At 38.8% G+C, this 17,310-nt stretch overlaps 1 protein-coding gene across 3 annotated transcripts in view; it reads left to right on the top strand.

Moving 5' to 3' along the window:
* KCNH8 (potassium voltage-gated channel subfamily H member 8) overlaps positions 1-17,310 on the top strand; it is a 221,496-nt gene that overhangs the window by 114,957 nt on the left and 89,229 nt on the right. For all 3 annotated transcript variants that reach the window (XM_072412427.1, XM_072412426.1, XM_072412425.1), the window contains exon 2: positions 2,118-2,351. In XM_072412427.1, coding sequence (XP_072268528.1) covers positions 2,118-2,351 — 234 coding nt within the window. The remainder of the gene's footprint in view (positions 1-2,117; positions 2,352-17,310) is intronic.

The following is a 17,310-nucleotide window of genomic DNA, read 5'->3' as shown; positions in this document are numbered from 1 at the left end:
GGGTAAATATAAATCTGTATGTTAAAAGAGTAAGGTAGTCAAACTCACTCAATGTGGGGAGTAAATGTAAAAAGAAAGAGGTGTGTATTGTGCTGAATTGGTAGATATAGTTCCTTGTCAACGTATGGGGCTTCCCCCCAGCCTCTGGTGTCCATGCGCAGTGGGAACCCTTCCCTCGTGGTTTTAAGGCTGGTCCTGGGATTCCCCTGCACAGGCTAGTAAAGCCGACTGGAGAGCAGCGGCTGCCGCTCCCTCTGTGACTCTGAAAATCTCTGGGACAAGGTAATAACTAATTGAATTACACTGGGTTCTGTCAAATTTGTGTGTGTTCTATGTTCTTAAGCTAAAAGATAAATAGAATGACCAGCAGACATAAAACCATCTTCAGATGGGTTTTATAACCTAGGGAAGCATCCTTTGAAATATCAGAATGTTTGAAGGTAGTTAGATATTTTAAGTGGAAAAATCTTTGAAGAAGGCTCATTCTGTGACGTATAAAGAATTGTTGAAAAGCTGTAAAAAAGTTGAGGTGATAAAAGGCACCAAACCTAAAAAGAAAAAAGGTCATATACTATATCCTTCTTTTGAATAAGGTTGTCTGTGTTTTTATGAACAGAAAACTTTAGCATTAAATTCTGAATTTAGGAATGTAGAAGCATATGTTGGTTACGGTGTATTCCATTCTTCGAAAGTTAAACCAGTTGAAAATAAATATAGTACGGGGAAGATTAGTTGTCTTACAACAGGTAAAGATTAAACATGACAGCTGTCTCTCATATAAACACATTTACACAAACCCATGTACTAATTATATTAAGGAAATGGAAACCTATTTTAAGGCTATTTTTACAGCTATTGGTTAATATTTTTGTTTTGGACAGGAAAGAGTAAAAAATACAAAGTAATGCCTACTAATAAAATGATCACAATATGTTTTTCAAGAGGTATGGTGTGAAGAAGGGTAAACGCCTCTATGAGATTCAAATTGCTTTTTGTTTTTCAAGGCTCCCCTCACCTCCTGCCAAAAGATATCTCCAACATTGTAGGAAAGGGTTAAAACATTCCACAAGATTGTATGTTTTTTTTTTTTTACTGGTCTTTTACAGTACTTTTTTTTCTTCTTGGTGTCACAGGGAAGGGAAATAAGGGAACTTCAAGGCTCCAATAAAGGCATAACCAGAAATAATCCCAACACACAAAAAATGGCTAGCCTTTTATGTCACACTAGGCGTACGATTCATTTTGAATATCCCCTCCCCTCCAGGAGGTGATTAGTTCCACTTCACACAACAAGCATTAGAAGCTGCAGTTTGTTATCTTGAGAATCATTCAGCCCACTCCTCCCAATCTGATCTGTCTAGGAGATTAGCTTATCATTATTGGAGGGAGGTATGGGGCACATTTTAGGTTTGCCCAGAGTTCAGTATAAAACACAGGAGAGAGGGGGCTGTGCGGATTCTTATCTATGAAACAGCTGACAGTTGTAAGATTTTGATCTGGAAAGTAGAGAAATCAATCCCTCTTCGGTCACTGGCTAGAGACTTTGAGTTTACCTTTCTGCCTCCCAGAAACAGATCGTTTGCAGCCCGTGTAGAGATGTCACAGAGACTAAAGAGAGGAAATATATATTGCTGGGTCAAGGTTATTAAAAGAGGCCACTACAGAGGTGGGGGGAGAGCACACTTTAAGGTGACCCCTAGAGTTTATCTTTAAAGTGGAGATCTGTTTTACTAACTTGTGTGGCTTTGGTCAGCACCCTGGGCAGTGGACATATTGTTTGGTCCTAAACAGTGGAAATGTCAGAGCGTTGTTTGATAAAAAGTCTGAAATCTATACGGGACAAAAAGCTGGCATGTAGTTCTGAGGCTATTCCTTTATTTAAACATTAGATTGTAAAAAGTGTTTTCACAGTTCAACTTGTGTTCCTAGTGTGTCTCTAGAGAATAATATTATAAACCATTAATTGTAGTAGCGTGCTTGCATGTTGATAACATATTGATGCATGCATAAACATATCTTAACAAGGGAATTGTGTTGCCACCAAAACAAATGTGTCAAACAAAATGTGTTTTTTATATACATATTATACATTTTTTCATTTTGCCTTTGTTTTACAGACAGCAACTTCATTCTTGCAAATGCTCAGGTGGCCAAGGGATTCCCTATAGTTTACTGTTCAGATGGCTTCTGTGAGCTTGCTGGGTTTGCACGAACGGAAGTCATGCAGAAGAGTTGCAGCTGTAAATTTTTATATGGTGCTGAAACGAACGAACAGACAACACTTGAAATTGAAATGTCACTAGAGGAAAAGAGTGAATTCAAGGGGGAAATCATGTTTTACAAGAAGAATGGTAAGTGATTTTTTTTTTACTTTAAGGATATTTTTATTGTTAAGTGTCCTGGGTGTTTGTGAGATTCCATTTTAGCAGAATATATGCTCTGTCTTCTGCTTCTAAGCTTCTGTTGTTATTCCCAGTTATAATTTAGCTTTAATAACCAAATCAATAGAAAGGTCAGTGCTGATATATTCAGCCTAATGAATAGGCTGGCGGTAAACATTTATTTATCTGTAAATGTAACCTTTAATATTTATTAGGTCACACTTACTGAAATTGTACGTAGCATAAAGATATGAGCTGAAATCTCGAAAGTATTGTGTGTGGCATTTAATCAGGAATTTATATGGCTAAAACCATTTATTCCTCTGCTACTGCTAACAATGATGTGATTTAACAGGTAACAGGTAATATATGTAAATCTTCAGCTATGCCTATATTATGCAAAGTCTTTTTGTCAGTCTGGAATAATACTATTTAGAGATAATCTCTTTAAAGTCAAAGTCCCAATTACAGCTTAATCTTATACTGCATCTTATCCAACATTCCACCACACTGAACTTACCAGTGACTACAGAGAAATCAAAGGCAAACCTCCAAGCTTATGGCTAAATACATGGTTGTAATAGTATATTTATTCTTTCACCTGCCAAGGGATTTGCACTTCTGTTATCAGTGGCATACCTAGAAACTTGGATAAAAGTTTACCATTGCTGTTCGGCAAATCTAATTTTTTACAAACATCTATTTCACTGAATTACCAAACAGTTAACATCCCTAACTCTCTCTGAATATAGCCAGTGCACTAGATTTGCATCATGACCTTCGTCCAATGAGCATTGAGGTTACCCAGAAAGTACTAACACTGTATCATAGTACTTACATAGCAATTATCTTGGCTACGCAGCTGAGCAGAGTTACATATGATTTGCCAGATAGAAGAATATTTGAATTGTGTATTAACCATGACTAGGGTAGCTCAGACCTTCCATCCCTCCCTTAATACTTACCACCACACCACCTTTAATTACTTAAAGGTAATTACACCTTAAACCCCCACCCCCTGCTTAACATTCCTATTCCTAACCATTAAGGACACAGACAACAAGTTGGACATAAAATGGCTGGCAAGCCGCCGTTTATTAACATAAATTATTAAATAAATGAACCATTCCAAAAAACAAAATAAATAAACCCATAATAAAGTAAATAACCAATAAATAACAAAGCTTACACATTTACATTCCATAACCTAACCAAACATAATCAAACATAAACATAACCAAATAACCCCCGATTAATATACTCTAGCTAACTAATTCCCACCATATCAACCAATGTAACCATGAACCAACATAAATTCCAGCCTTATTTAAACCCAAACAACCAGGAAGCAAGTCTCGGAAGGCAAAATCTGCCCAACAGGAATTTAAACTTTCCACCACTCCATCGTGGCCCCTAGCCGCCCAGCACCGCACCTAAAGAGCCTTAAACATCCGCACACCATAAGTAGGGAGGGGAACCCCACCAATGAAAATTCCCCCCAACCAAAAATTAACCACATACTATCCACTGGATCTTTGCCCTCCAAGACCCCAACCGCCAACCCCTAATCCACAAAACAGCTTACCACAAACTGGGGTGGGTGGGCAAAAACTTTTCTTGCTAAAAGAGGGACATTCATTTCTGATTCTCCCTCTTTAAACGCTTCTTTACTTAACTCCTCCTACTTCCCACTCAACACCAGCCCAGCGACCTCCTCCCAACTCACACAATTTCTTAACCTCCTACTAACCTCGGTCTGGGCCTCCCACCCTGTCATGCAGGCCCTGCGCCTATTCTTTAAGGCTTCGAGCCTCTCTTTATTTCAACCAAGTTTTCAAGATATGTTTTACATGTGTAATAATAACCATTATGTTTCATGGAGGGAGAAACATTAGGGTGAAGGTAAACACAGTTTAAATCCATAACTCCCAAGATGATTTTCTTTCTGACCTGGCAGTTATTTATTTGAAGTAATGCTTTATTTTGTGGAAGCTTTTTAGTGATAAATGCATACACACTACTTTTTTCCACTAACATTTGATGTATTCTATCTTCAATCTAAAATAGATTGATACATTCAGCGTTTTCCCATCATGTTTAAAATGTTATCTGTAACACCAATTATTCTTACCTGTGCTGCAGAACATTTTGTATTTAAGCCTACTGTTATATGATCCTCATTCAACAGTCCATGCAGTTACTAAGGGGGTATAAAGTCTAAACCATGCCAATATCTCTTCAGAAAGATTGGAACAATTTAAGGTGGCTAATGTATAAAACAAGATGCATTCAAAAACATATACATATATCATTCAATATTTATTCTGCATTTTAAAATGTACCATACCAAAAACAAAAACTATTAAATAGCTCCCTTCCACAAGGGCCAAACTTCCTATAATAAATATGTATCACCCAATAAACCATCAAACGGAATATATATAGTGTTTTCCCCAAAAGCATTGTGTATGAATAAAAAAAAGATTAATGACAACAAATGTAGCCAAATGGGGTCCAGAAAAGAACAGATATAATTATCAGATGGTGGTATTTAGGTGGTACAGTAATTCTTTATATTGCAAGCACAGATCCACAGTCCTGAGGCAATATTGTTATCCAACAAATCTGCCACTGCAGAGGATATATGATCTCTCTTGTGCTGTGTTAAAATCTGCTGTTTTGTTCCTTACTATTGACAGAAAATGGCGATTTTATGTTTGGTCAGTGGATCAACCAACATCAATGGTGCTCATCCTTTGCTTTCTCCACTATGATCTACACTATACAGCAGTCATACCCAAAAATTCCCATTGCAATTGTCCCCATACTTATATGTACATCTATCCACCTTCTGGGTACCAGATATACAGCGGTGGAGGTGTAGCTAATTAAAATGGCACATCATTTTAGGCAAATTTGCTTTTGCATTGTACTAATCAATTTGGCAATAAAACAGAACTCTCCCTTTTAGCAGAACTAGATTGACCTTGAACTTTGAAAGCAGTAAATAGGTCATAAATTGGCCTTAAATAGATACATCATTCATCCTGACAAATTACTATACAAGCCATAAAGTTGTTAAGGTTTATTCTCATGACTTCCTCCCTGCCGCCTTCCTGTCCACCAGCTACTTTTCTTTATAGTAAATGGAACCACGGTGGCTCAGAGTAGGGATGAGCCTCTTGCATTCTGGCAAAACTTCTGGTGAATCGGCGAACCGATTTCGCAAAACCATCGGAAGATCGAGGAAATCATTACAATCCCCGACACTAGAGGGTAATTAACCTCTAGTGCCCGGGGATCACAGTGGAACTGAAGTTTAACTCTCAGTGGAGTTTCTCCATTGAGAGTTCATTTGCAGTTCAGTTCCCATGGTCACTGGGCTGATAAGTACAGAGAGACTCCATTGAGAGTTCGCCTGCAGTCACAGCTGATAGGAGGCCCTCGCGTGCCTCCAATCAGCTGAGAACGCAAAGTTCCCATGGTCACAGGGCTGTACTTATCAGCCTGGTGACCATGGGAACTGAACTGCAGATGGACTTTCAATGGAGAAACTCCATTGAGAGTTCATCTGCAGTTCCACTGCCATCCCCGGGCACTAGAGGTTAATTTAACTCTAGTGCCCCAGGATTGCAGTGGATTCTCAGGGCTGCATTTGTTCATACAGCCCTGGGAATTCAGTGTGTGATCTCCCCATTTAACCACTTGTCCCCATTTAACCTCTAGTGCTGGGGATCGCACACTGAGCTGATTAATGAATGCAGCCAGCGCTGCCGTTACCTTAAACTTTGGTAATGACAAATGATAATTGCAGAGACATTAGATTGTGAGACCCTTTGATGGAGAGCTAGTGATATGACTTTGTAAAGCACTGCATAATATGTTGGCGCTATATGAATACAAGATATTTATAATAAAGATAACAAGATTGTCCAGTTCAGGTTTGCTGGTAGCCTATTTAAATGGGCTTCCTTAACACAATACAAGTTAGTGTTTGACAGGATGGGTCCTAAAGGATCTGGTTGCACATTTTGAGGATTAATACTCCACAGTGCCTGCTTTTACAAATGTCAGCAAGGATTTTGTTTTCATGGTTTTTTTTTTGCTGGTTTAGATTACATAATTATTTGAATATCAACAGCCTGGGCACAGTTCTATTTTCAGTGCAAGGATAACAATCTGTGTTGCTGGTAAGCTATGATAATATGTTTAGGAGTACCGGTTGCATGTCAGAAGAAAAAGTTGCCTGTAGTGTTTTGTAACATGACAGGAACAGTGCCAAACTACTTTTTAACTAATGAAAAGCTAAAGAAATGCTAACACTTATAATTTTTCTCAAAAGTTATATGAATTACATGTTAGCATGACTTGGTGAAAGATGAGCTGTTAATAACAACTGTAACTTCTTTTTCTTGACGGAATCAAGTGTTCCTAGTGTAACAGGTAATAATAGCGCTTGAACATGTCATTATTTCCTATTCCAAAGTTTGTAAAATCACACAAGAAATGCTTGTCATTATAGTGTGCTAAGAATAAAAAAAGAAAGCTTCAACCTTCAAATATTGCACTGAAAATTTCCAGACAGTTCAATTAAAGTCATGACATTTTGCCAGCTTTCAGGGTTGGCATTTAGCACCTTACCGTGGTCTTGGCATAAAATCAACCCTATTGTGTATGACATATGCAGAGAAAAAAAGATTCCAATTCACTAAGGGCTTGTCAACTCATAGAAAGTGCTAAATCCAGTCCTCACTATTTATATCACTAGCTTAGAACTCAGAATGAAATTTACTTTACAGTAAAGCTTACTGTTTTTTTTTTTTTTGGAACATTTTTGAAAAGCAGCCGAACAGGTAGACAACAGGAACAAATGAGTTCATATAATCCTTTTGATAAGTGAGTATAGTTGTATTTTAATTATGAGAAAATAATTAGTAGCATATTAAAAAAACTTAAATAATAGATTCTCATTTAATCATTGAGCATAGGGAGTTTATATATTATTATGAAGTTCCAAGGGTCTTTTTTTCATTTAACTGCAGCTATATTACATGCTATTCAGTTAATTATTGCAGCAAAATTTGTAGTTTATTTGACAAATCAGAAACCCAAATGCACTGTAAGCAATTTCTTAGTAAAATTTGCCCCTTTGGTGCAATCACATACCAATTTAGTGACACTATTATATTTTATGTGTTGTTACAAGAAAGTCAGGAAATTATTTCTGTGAATAACTAAAGGCCCACCCACATTTCTTTCTTTGAGAGAGAACCCAGTTTGGTGAGTGAAGGATGTTCTTCAAGGGACCTTTTAACTGTACTCTCCCTTAATATAAAACCATGCCTGCAAAGAAAAAAAATGACTGCCAAGTCTCTTGCTGATCTCCATATTACAGAAAAAAGTGCTAAAATAGAAATCGGCAAAAAGAACCATTTAGATCTGCAGCAGACCGGGAACCAACACCCTCAGAAATACTGGTTCTTATGCAGGCTTCAGGAGAAGTTATCTTGGTAAAGAGCAGCATTTGACAACGCAGATAGATAAGTCTTACTTATTTACATGTATAACTACTTTGAAAAATGTAGTATAGTCACTTTAAATACATTTATTAAAAAGTGTTCCTCTGACTGCCACTGACAATTTCCAAATGTAGTTTATTTATATGCTCTTTTTTCTAAGGTTTTTCCTAATTGAAATGTTCCTAAGAATCACCTTGAAATCATGTAACAATACTTAGCATCTGAAAGTGTATATGACCAACTTAGTTGTCCCCTATGTATTCCAGAGGTTTGGCATGAAATGTGGGCCATCGTAGATTTTTTTTGGGGGGGATTAGCGTTTTTTTCTCTTGCAAAGCCTTTTTTGTATTGCAGGATGTGCACACCCTTTGTTTACACAGACAAAGCGTCCCAAGTTGGCAATACAAACTAGGTAAAATCAATGGCATTTTTGGAGCCTCCACATTTTGTGGGAGACTCACTCTAATCCCACTTGGTTCCCATTGGCTTGTTCCTAAAAATATTTCCTTATAGACAAGAAGAGACGAGTAGGAAGAATGTATTATACAATCCTACGGCCAAGATCTGCCAATCCTTACCTGGAGTTATGCCTTAAATCTTAAAATGATAAGGGGCACAGTGCACCTAAATATGCATTCCAGTAGAGCAGCCTAAAAATAGCTGGATAAATTTTTAGTGTATTATTGATTTCTTTCTTAATAAAATAAAAAAGCTGGCATCCAAGAACAGCACAAATGTGTTGGTATGTGAATATGCATAGTCCTACAATTTTTAATATGCTATATGGTTTGTGTAATTTCTTGTAATGAGCCTGGGCTAGATTTTAAAAATGGCCAATGGCCATATGTCAAGAGTGTCACTTTTAACAAGAATTACTGGCAAATCCATTTGTGAAATTCAGAATGTGGCCTAAATTCTTTGAGTGACATCTGAGTCAGGCAGTGGCTTCTCCCGCAGGGATTCTTACACTCATTTTTAGTAAGAAAGGACATATTGTCTCAGCAAGCAGTGTAATCTAGTAAAATGGTTAATAAGCACTGTCAGTCCAGCGTGAACATTTGCTGTCTGCTGTTCTTACTCGGTTCCAAATTCTGTATTATTTCTGTAAATTACTGTAAACATTGGGTAAAGATTGGCAGTAATGAATTCAAGATTTGTTTTGGAACTAATGCATTGATTCAGCTATTGTTTCTTTACAAAGTTCATGTACTTTAGCTTTAGTTTAGTATGTGTTTTTATTTGTAATGGATATTTATGTACATAATATATAGGGATACTTTTTATTAACATTTTCAGACATTTTATGTTAAAAATTTTGAAAAAATGAAACTGCCAATTTACCTTACCACTAGTAACATATACAATCTAAAAATACCAAGATTTGCCGTGTAAACATGCTAGCATCATAAGATATGAACTACCATGGCAGCATCTGTTGCAGGTCCTGCCAATTTTGTGTTTCCGTAATACTGCCCAAAGTGACTTCCTCTTCTAGTGCTGTGTCTGCAGACTGCTGTTCTTGAGTTTTCACAAAAGTGTATCAGGTTACATAGTGCCTTTGCTCATGTCACTAGAGATGCTTACCTTTTGAAAGACCCTCACAGAATGGCAAATTAGTCTACCTGGGTAAATAACCAATAAGGGATATATAAGAGTGAGAAAACAACAGGGCTTTTTTGTTGGCAAGAGGCAATATGGTAACAAATTATATGTTCACACAAAGTGAAAACAGCACATAAGATTCATTCATACAAAGACTTTCAATCGAGTTACTAGACAAGACCCCATATATCTCAGTGGGGTTTGTTTGGACAATTTGCTAAACAATAGATTTCTATTAACAGTTCAAACAATTAGTTTCTCCTTAATAGTAGAAGGTAGAATGTTCAGATATAATTCAGCTGAATCTGAACATTTTACCTTGTACTATAAGCTCTGTATAAATTATATTGTTGTTCATTTGTTTATGTATAAAGTAGTATTTTATAAGATTCTTCCTGTGTATTTATTATACTTACAGCTTACTCTTTGAGTCTCACCTTTCCCTGAGGAAGCCCATAATGCGAAACATGTCGGGTATAATGACCTTCTACCTTTACATCATCTCCCCATACTCATAAAGTAGAGGCTAATTGTTTGAAATGTTGATGGAAAACTAAAAATAGTCCAAAAAATCCTATTTAGATGTTTGGAGTCTTGACTAATAACTCAATAGACCATCTTTGAAGAAATGTATTAATATCTTATATGCTTTTTTTTTTTTTTTTTTTGGAGAACATAGTCTTTTCGGGACCCCAAAGGTGGTAAACTTACAATCTATTGTAAGAGAGTATTTAGATGGTGTGGTTAGAATATAAGGAATGATAAATAAGGTGAAACCTTTTTCAATTTATTAGGACAACGGCTGCCAACCGGTGGTGCACCCCCGAGCGTGTTCAGGAGAAGAACCATGCTGGGAGGGACGCACACGGCCAGAGCCGCAGACAATGTCGCCCGTGCGGATCCCAGGCTCAGGGATGTGGGCAGGTGGTGACACAACCTGCCCACTCTCCCATCGCAGGCTCAGACCTGCGATGGGAGAATGGGCGAGTTCTGGCATCATGACGTCACCCCTCTGAGTGACACCCGGCTCCCCGCGCATGGTCTTGAGCCAGTAAGTTTAGTAGTCCGAAAAGGTTTGAGACCATTGTATTAGGGTATAAGCAAGATAACACAAGGTAATATAGTTTAAAGAACAAAAAAGAATAAATAGTAATATAGACAATTCTTAAATATCAATGCTAACACTTGTCTACAACCACATTTGGTTTTTAGTAACCCTACTGACAGGTAATTGGCTATTCAACACAACCAATATTCCCTAACAAATGACCACAAGTGTTCTTTGGCACCATTTTCACCTTCATATGGACTAGTCCTGTCTGTATTTAATTGTGGGGCTTATGTACAGTAAATAGAACCAATTAGTTCATGTGCTAATAAGAAGTTTATTGAAATAAAGAGAAAAGTGAACAAAAGTCATGAGATCATCTTTGTGTAGCTTCTACATTCATCTTACAGTAACATATTTCCATAAAAAGTGTCCATGAACACATGTATATGTGAACTGTTGGGAAAGGTTTGACAGGTAATGTTTGTCATGACACACTGTTGGGCCTGAATATATGGTCTGATGAAGCCGATTGGTTCCGTGAAATGCGTCACTGGATCAAAATGGCTGTCACCATGTTTATGTGTGCATGATAATTTGGTACTGGCTTTGTATCGTTACCAGTTTTTGTATTCACATGTCTTAAGTACTTAGTGTATAGGTGTAACATGATGTAGGATATATATCCTTTTTAATATAGTAATGATTTTAATTGTATACCCTTTTGAAAATGATTTTTCAATTAATTTTGTTTCTAATTCATTCTACCCAGGTTTGTGGGAATTTGTATTTTTGGTTATGATAATATGCATATGTGGCACCTTAATACAGATATAAGAAGACTTTTGGTCCTGTAATGACCATAGATTTTTCTTACTACCCTTACTTATTACCAGCCTTTGATAGGTAAAAAAATTCTTCTTCGCATGCTCGAGAATGAGTACTGTGTCTTCGGGGGCATCTTTTGTAAGGGAGCACCAACTGACAGAATGGTGAGCAGTGCATATGCTTCACCTAGGTGAGGGGCTCCAGGTTTAATGACTTACATTTTTTCTCAGAATCTTTCTTGACCTTTTCCAGTTCTGTTCATGGTCCATGTAGGCCAGAGGCTTTGTAGATCTTTTGGTTAGCTAAATCACCTTCGTCCCCATCTTACCTGCTAATCAGACCTTTAATATTAGTCCTAGTTATTCACGTTTTTAAATATGTGAGTTAACTGATGCTTAGAGCTTTAACCCTTACTATATATTTGAGGGCCTGTTTCCAAGGCCAGGACACACTCCTTGGGTTTTTATCTATACACATGGTGCTCTTGCAGTCCTGACCTGGACAAGGCAAGTGTCTACAAAGGTATACCAGACCTCAACATGCTCCCTGTAAACATACACAGTAGCACATGTAGCACTCTGTTGTCATGTTGAAGCACTGAATCCTGGGGCAACATTTACCTGTCTCTACTCAATTCTACACCGTTTCAGGAATGCTTTCCCTGCTAAACCAGGTGCTGCTTTGGGCCAATGAGAAACTCTTTTACTGCTAAATCAGACATAAACTGCATCTTTAGAGACATAGAGGCCCTTGAGCCTGCGAGAGGGGAGAGAGGCATGGACCAACATGACTGTGGGGGGAAGGCCAAGAGGTCAGGAGATTTTCGAGGGAAGGTCAGTTATTAAGAGTTTATGATTGGTTATTTGATATACCAATAAGTGGGGTAAGAAAGGAAATGAAAGACAAAGGGGGAAAATGAGGCAGAACAGTTTTGCTAGGAATTGTAGGAGATTAGAACAGGACAGAACAATAGGTGATAGGGGCAAGAGAAGACAAGCAGGTGTGGCCAGTCGGGCCTCGGACTTACGGGCTGTTTTATCAGGTCCTGACGGAGGAAGGTTGGCGGGAGTTCCGGGTCCAATGGCAGCGGCGTCCTCGGGAGGTTTGACGGCTGTAGGCAGAGTCGGCTTTATTAATATGGCGCTGGTGGCGTCTTGCAAAATACGGAAAACAGGTTCTCGCAATGGCGCACCCAGAAGTGCTTCACCAGATGTTGGCAGGTACCATAGAATACCAGAAGCAGTATGCAGAAGGCCAGGCTTCGGTGGTGCCAGCCCTCAGGCTGGGTGCGGCTGGCCCCTGTGAAGAAGGGGAATTGCAGGATTCTTTGTTGAATGGTGAAATCCTGGAAGATTTGTAAGAAGACCGAGAGTGTTGTACAATGCGCCTGGAGTTTCAGCCATGGGGCCCACAGGCGGAGTGGATGAAAGGCGAAGGGGTAAGACTGCGGGGGGGGGGGAAAGTGGGGGGTTAAGGGGGGATCTGCTATATGTCCAGTGGGTGGTTGGAATGTGGGGAGTGTATTAGATGGAGGTCTAGGCGAAGGGGGAAGCATGGGTACAGTTGGTGGAGTTCCCCAAGTACTGGAGGGTTTTAGGGGACTACTGCGTGATATAATACAGGCAGGGAGGAGGGGGGTGGGGGATATGAGTACAGGTGAGTTGGTAACTGGGGTTGGGGGGCCAGTCAGGGAATTAGGTTTGCAAAGGGGTTTTTCTTTGGAACAGCAGGGGTCGTGTGGTTCTATTGGGGATGGGATGGTAGGTCAGAGGGCGGGCAGCATGATAACGTTGAAGGTAGAGCAGGTAATTGTGGGTGACCGCGCACGTGGGGAGGTGTAGGTGTGCTTTGAGGGGCCTTTGAGGGGCAGGAAGTGCGTGAAAAAATTTGGAAGGGAGAATATGTGGACATATATACACTACTTCCTCTGGACCATTTTAATGTGGATAGGGGTTTCGCATCAGGTGGTAAGAGGGGGGATGAGGAGGCCCGGCAGTATAGGCTTATTCTGGTGACATTTGCCAATTGGCTGCAAGCCTTTTCTATTTTGCCAAGTGTGGTTGGCGAGAAGGTGCCGGAGATTTGTTCGGCGCTTTTTGGGTATTTGGATGAAATTAAACTCCTGGGCGGAAAAAAGATGCCAAAAGCGGTAACCCCGAGTCACACTTAGGGTAAATAAACCTATAGGAAACAATAGTAAATCGCTACTTACCTGATCCGCCAGCGTCCCGACCAGGTTTCAGTTTCTGGCGGTTTTTCAAAAATGTTTCTGGAGCATGGGCCTGCTGGAAGGTGAATACGCATCACATTCATTTCGGATTGAGGCGTCCACAGAGGCAGCCAGGTGGGGTGTAGGGGAGGAGGCCAAAAAAAGAGATGTCAGGTGGGAATCTAGGCATTACCAGCTTTATGTTTCGCCTCATTAACAGAAACTAATTAATGGGGGTGTGGAAAGATGTGGGGGGGGGGGGGCTGTTGTGAGTGGATAATTTGTGGTACTTGTGTTTTCTTTTATTTGTTTTAGGATCTGGATCATTGGCCATTCATATGTATGCTGGGGGCCCAGCAGAGTAGGAGTCAGGCCGGAGGGTCAACAGTTAGTGGTAATGCTGGAGGCAATGGTTTGGGGATTAGGTCTATGAGGGAACTGATCCATGATATAAAGTGGGGTTTTCTTCGTTTGAGAGTGGCCTTTCTGGAACTTTTGGTGGTGTGGTTGGAGATTGTGGCTAGAACATGGTGGCGATGGGTGTTTGACTGTTTAATAAGGCAAGAGCGAAAATGAATAGGGGGGTAGGAAGATTTATTGCTAGTAATGGGGGTATTGTTGTTTAGCATAGGGATTTAGAAGTTGGTTACCAGCAGTTTTTACAAGGGTAAAGGTTGATCTTTGGTTGCTTGGTTTACAGGAGGGAATTCAGCCAGCGCTGCATGTGTGGAGGGGTGAACAACGGTAAGGTATTACCTTGTGGCGCTATAATGGTGTGAGGTCCTCGAGGGGAAGTGTTTTGGGTAGGTGTGTGGTACCATGTGATGGTGTGTGGAGAGCCATCCGTGGTATGGGGTCTTCAAGTTGGTGTTATGTGGTTGTGGAAGGTTTATAGCGGGAAGTATGCGTGATTAATATATTTCTCGAGGTGGTGGAGTGGCGCCTGGGAGCAGCTTGGGCTTATATCAAATGGAAATGCAGATCACGGATTTATGGTATGAAAAGGGTTCAGTATGGACCTGCCACCTGACGAAGGGGATGTCTTGTGGTTGTTATGTTATTGTTGTTATTTATTGTTAATTAGAAAATGTGGTAAATTTTGATTGAAACAAGTTGTAAGGTGTTGTTTTTATTTAGGGGAAAAAAGGTGGATGGGGGATTTAAGAGTTTAAGAAAAAATTGTATTTAGGGTGATGGCTCTTGGATGCCACAGTCATGTCTGTCTGTGTATATATATATATATATATATATATATATATATATATGTGTGTGTGTGTGTGTATATTTGCACGGGACCAATTAACATCACATTCTCTGTGGAGTAGTTTTGACACAGGGCATTTATTACATTTACAACACTCCACTCCATTGATAAAATGGGCATTTCTATAATGCTATATAATGACAATAAATTTGTTTTCATATATCAGGAAATACTTTCAGTGTATCATACTCATCAACTAAATAGTAAATGTGTTGGTAGTCAAAAATAATCCCTGGCTTCTCCCCACTATAGTAACCAGTCCTTTTCCTTTCTATATTGTAGCCTCAGAACTTCTACCACTTATTACATGTTACTGTGGCCATCAATGGATTCTGCATAAAATGTACTGAAACTCCAGCTTAAATGTTTCAGCTTAAGCAGAGTAGGAAAGGGTTTCAAACTGTTTTTATAGCGGTGCCCTTGTGTTTAACTCTTGCTTCCTCTCCTGATGCCACCTGTTACCAAGACAAGAAGCAAGAGAAATCTTACTGTTAAACACAGTCACTAGAATGGGAGGCAACAGGCGGAGTGTCACAACTGGCAGATTTTCTCAGGTTTTCATCCATTCTCCAGAGCACAAGGCCAACGGTCTTGCTGCTTTTAACTAAAATTTCATTAGTTTTTCCAACATTAGCAAAGATATGTCAGCTAATCCCTCCAAGTGAGAAAAAGCAATATTAGTGCAGTCCTTTTTTTTTATCTGAAGCAGAAATTTAAAATCAGGAAACCCCTTAGTGGTTACATGAAAAATGTACAAAATGATTAGGCTCTGCCCACCCTACGCGTTTTACTCAGGAAGAAGCATCATCAGAGGTCCATGCCCAGTGCATACACAGAAAGTACAAAAATAGGCATGCTTTCTAATCTCGAGTTCTACAAAAATGCTATTACATTATGCCCTCTATGACCTGTGCTACACTGCTACAGTTCTTCTTTTGTGTGAATTGCAAGTGTTGAAAGTTCCCTCCCCCCCATCCCTACCAACACTTTATAACATGGTCACAATCAAAGTAGCCTTGACAGTGTGGCTTAGGAGATCCTCTGCTAATATCTGGGTACCAGATACCATAGGACACCTTTAGAGGTCCTGTAGAGTCCATGATTTAATGGGTCGGAGTATTTTAGCTACACAATATGAGGCCCTTTTTTTTTTAATCTATTTTGGCTAGTGTACATACAAGCTATTTTGTTAAACAACATCAGATTATTTAGGGTTGTGCAGAGGTCCCACCACCCTTAGTCCTTGGAAGACATAATACATTCATAATTAGTTTTAATTAATTTTCCAGAAACTGATTTGATTTGAGTTTACTGACTGCACATGTTTGTTATTTCCCTTTCAAGATTGGTAAAATATTATTTTATACATTTTTCCTTTTATTTCAAATTATTGAGAGGTTTATTTTTAAGTTTCAAAACTGGCAGTTATAGACCCTCGGTCAGCTCGGAATTTACTATCTGAAATTGCTACACTCCTTACCTAAACAGAAATAACAACCAAGGTGAAAGTGTTTTAATTCATATGTGTGTCAATGTGAACACCCACTCCTTTAAACTGACATGTATAAGGCGTTTAAATAAAAATTCCTCACAAGAGGCAACATACTGCTTGCATCAGGGTTAAAGACCTTAAGAGTATTACTGCTTGAGTTGTGCTCTAAAAAATCTTTCCACAAAATTCATTAACATTGCATTCAAGGATCATGTGTAAAACTTTGATGCAAAAAGCTCTATTATATTTTTTTTTCTTTTTGGAAAAGAAAAACTGTTTAGCTTTTATCAAAACTTATAGTGATGATGGACATGATCATGTTTAAATTTAGGAACCTGGGTGGACGTGAACACTACCTGATTTTTATTGCTTTGAGTCCTCCATATACCTTAATATTTGAATCATAATTGATCATTGCCAAAGTGACAACCATCTTTAGGGCCATTGTTTGGGTATACAAACATAGAAGTGTTAAAACTTGTTGGTGGTTGTCACTGGTTTTTAGAGATGGTGGTTGTCAGTGGCTGATAGCTGTATTCCTTAACAATCAAATTTAGAGATGAATGGTTCTTACAGAACAGAAACGAATGTCATCTGTTCAGGACAATTTTGCAACACCTTCAATATATATATATAAAATCTCATGAAAAAAAAGTCCCTGAATTTATTTAAAAATATCAATTTTTCTTGTAAAAGGTAAACCTGGTCCTACCCATTCTGCCTTTTAAGCCTTCCTATTGGTCAATGTTCCTTCCTATCTAGGTTTACTTTAATATTTCAAGTGTAAATTAAATATATTTATTTCATGTGTTGCTTTGTGCCGAAAGTAAATTTAAGTATTATAAATATGCCAATTCATGTTTACACCCTATAGGACAGATTCTTGTGTAAGCTGTACTGTATATATCACAACATAAATGGTTATAAATATGATTCTCCCAAGACACAGTCCTTTTCAGAATGCTCT

This window comes from Pyxicephalus adspersus, chromosome 5 (assembly GCF_032062135.1).
Source record: "Pyxicephalus adspersus chromosome 5, UCB_Pads_2.0, whole genome shotgun sequence".
Taxonomy (NCBI): Eukaryota; Metazoa; Chordata; class Amphibia; order Anura; family Pyxicephalidae; genus Pyxicephalus; species Pyxicephalus adspersus.
Note: the sequence above shows the minus strand (reverse complement) of the source record. Positions and strands in the feature narration are given on the sequence as shown.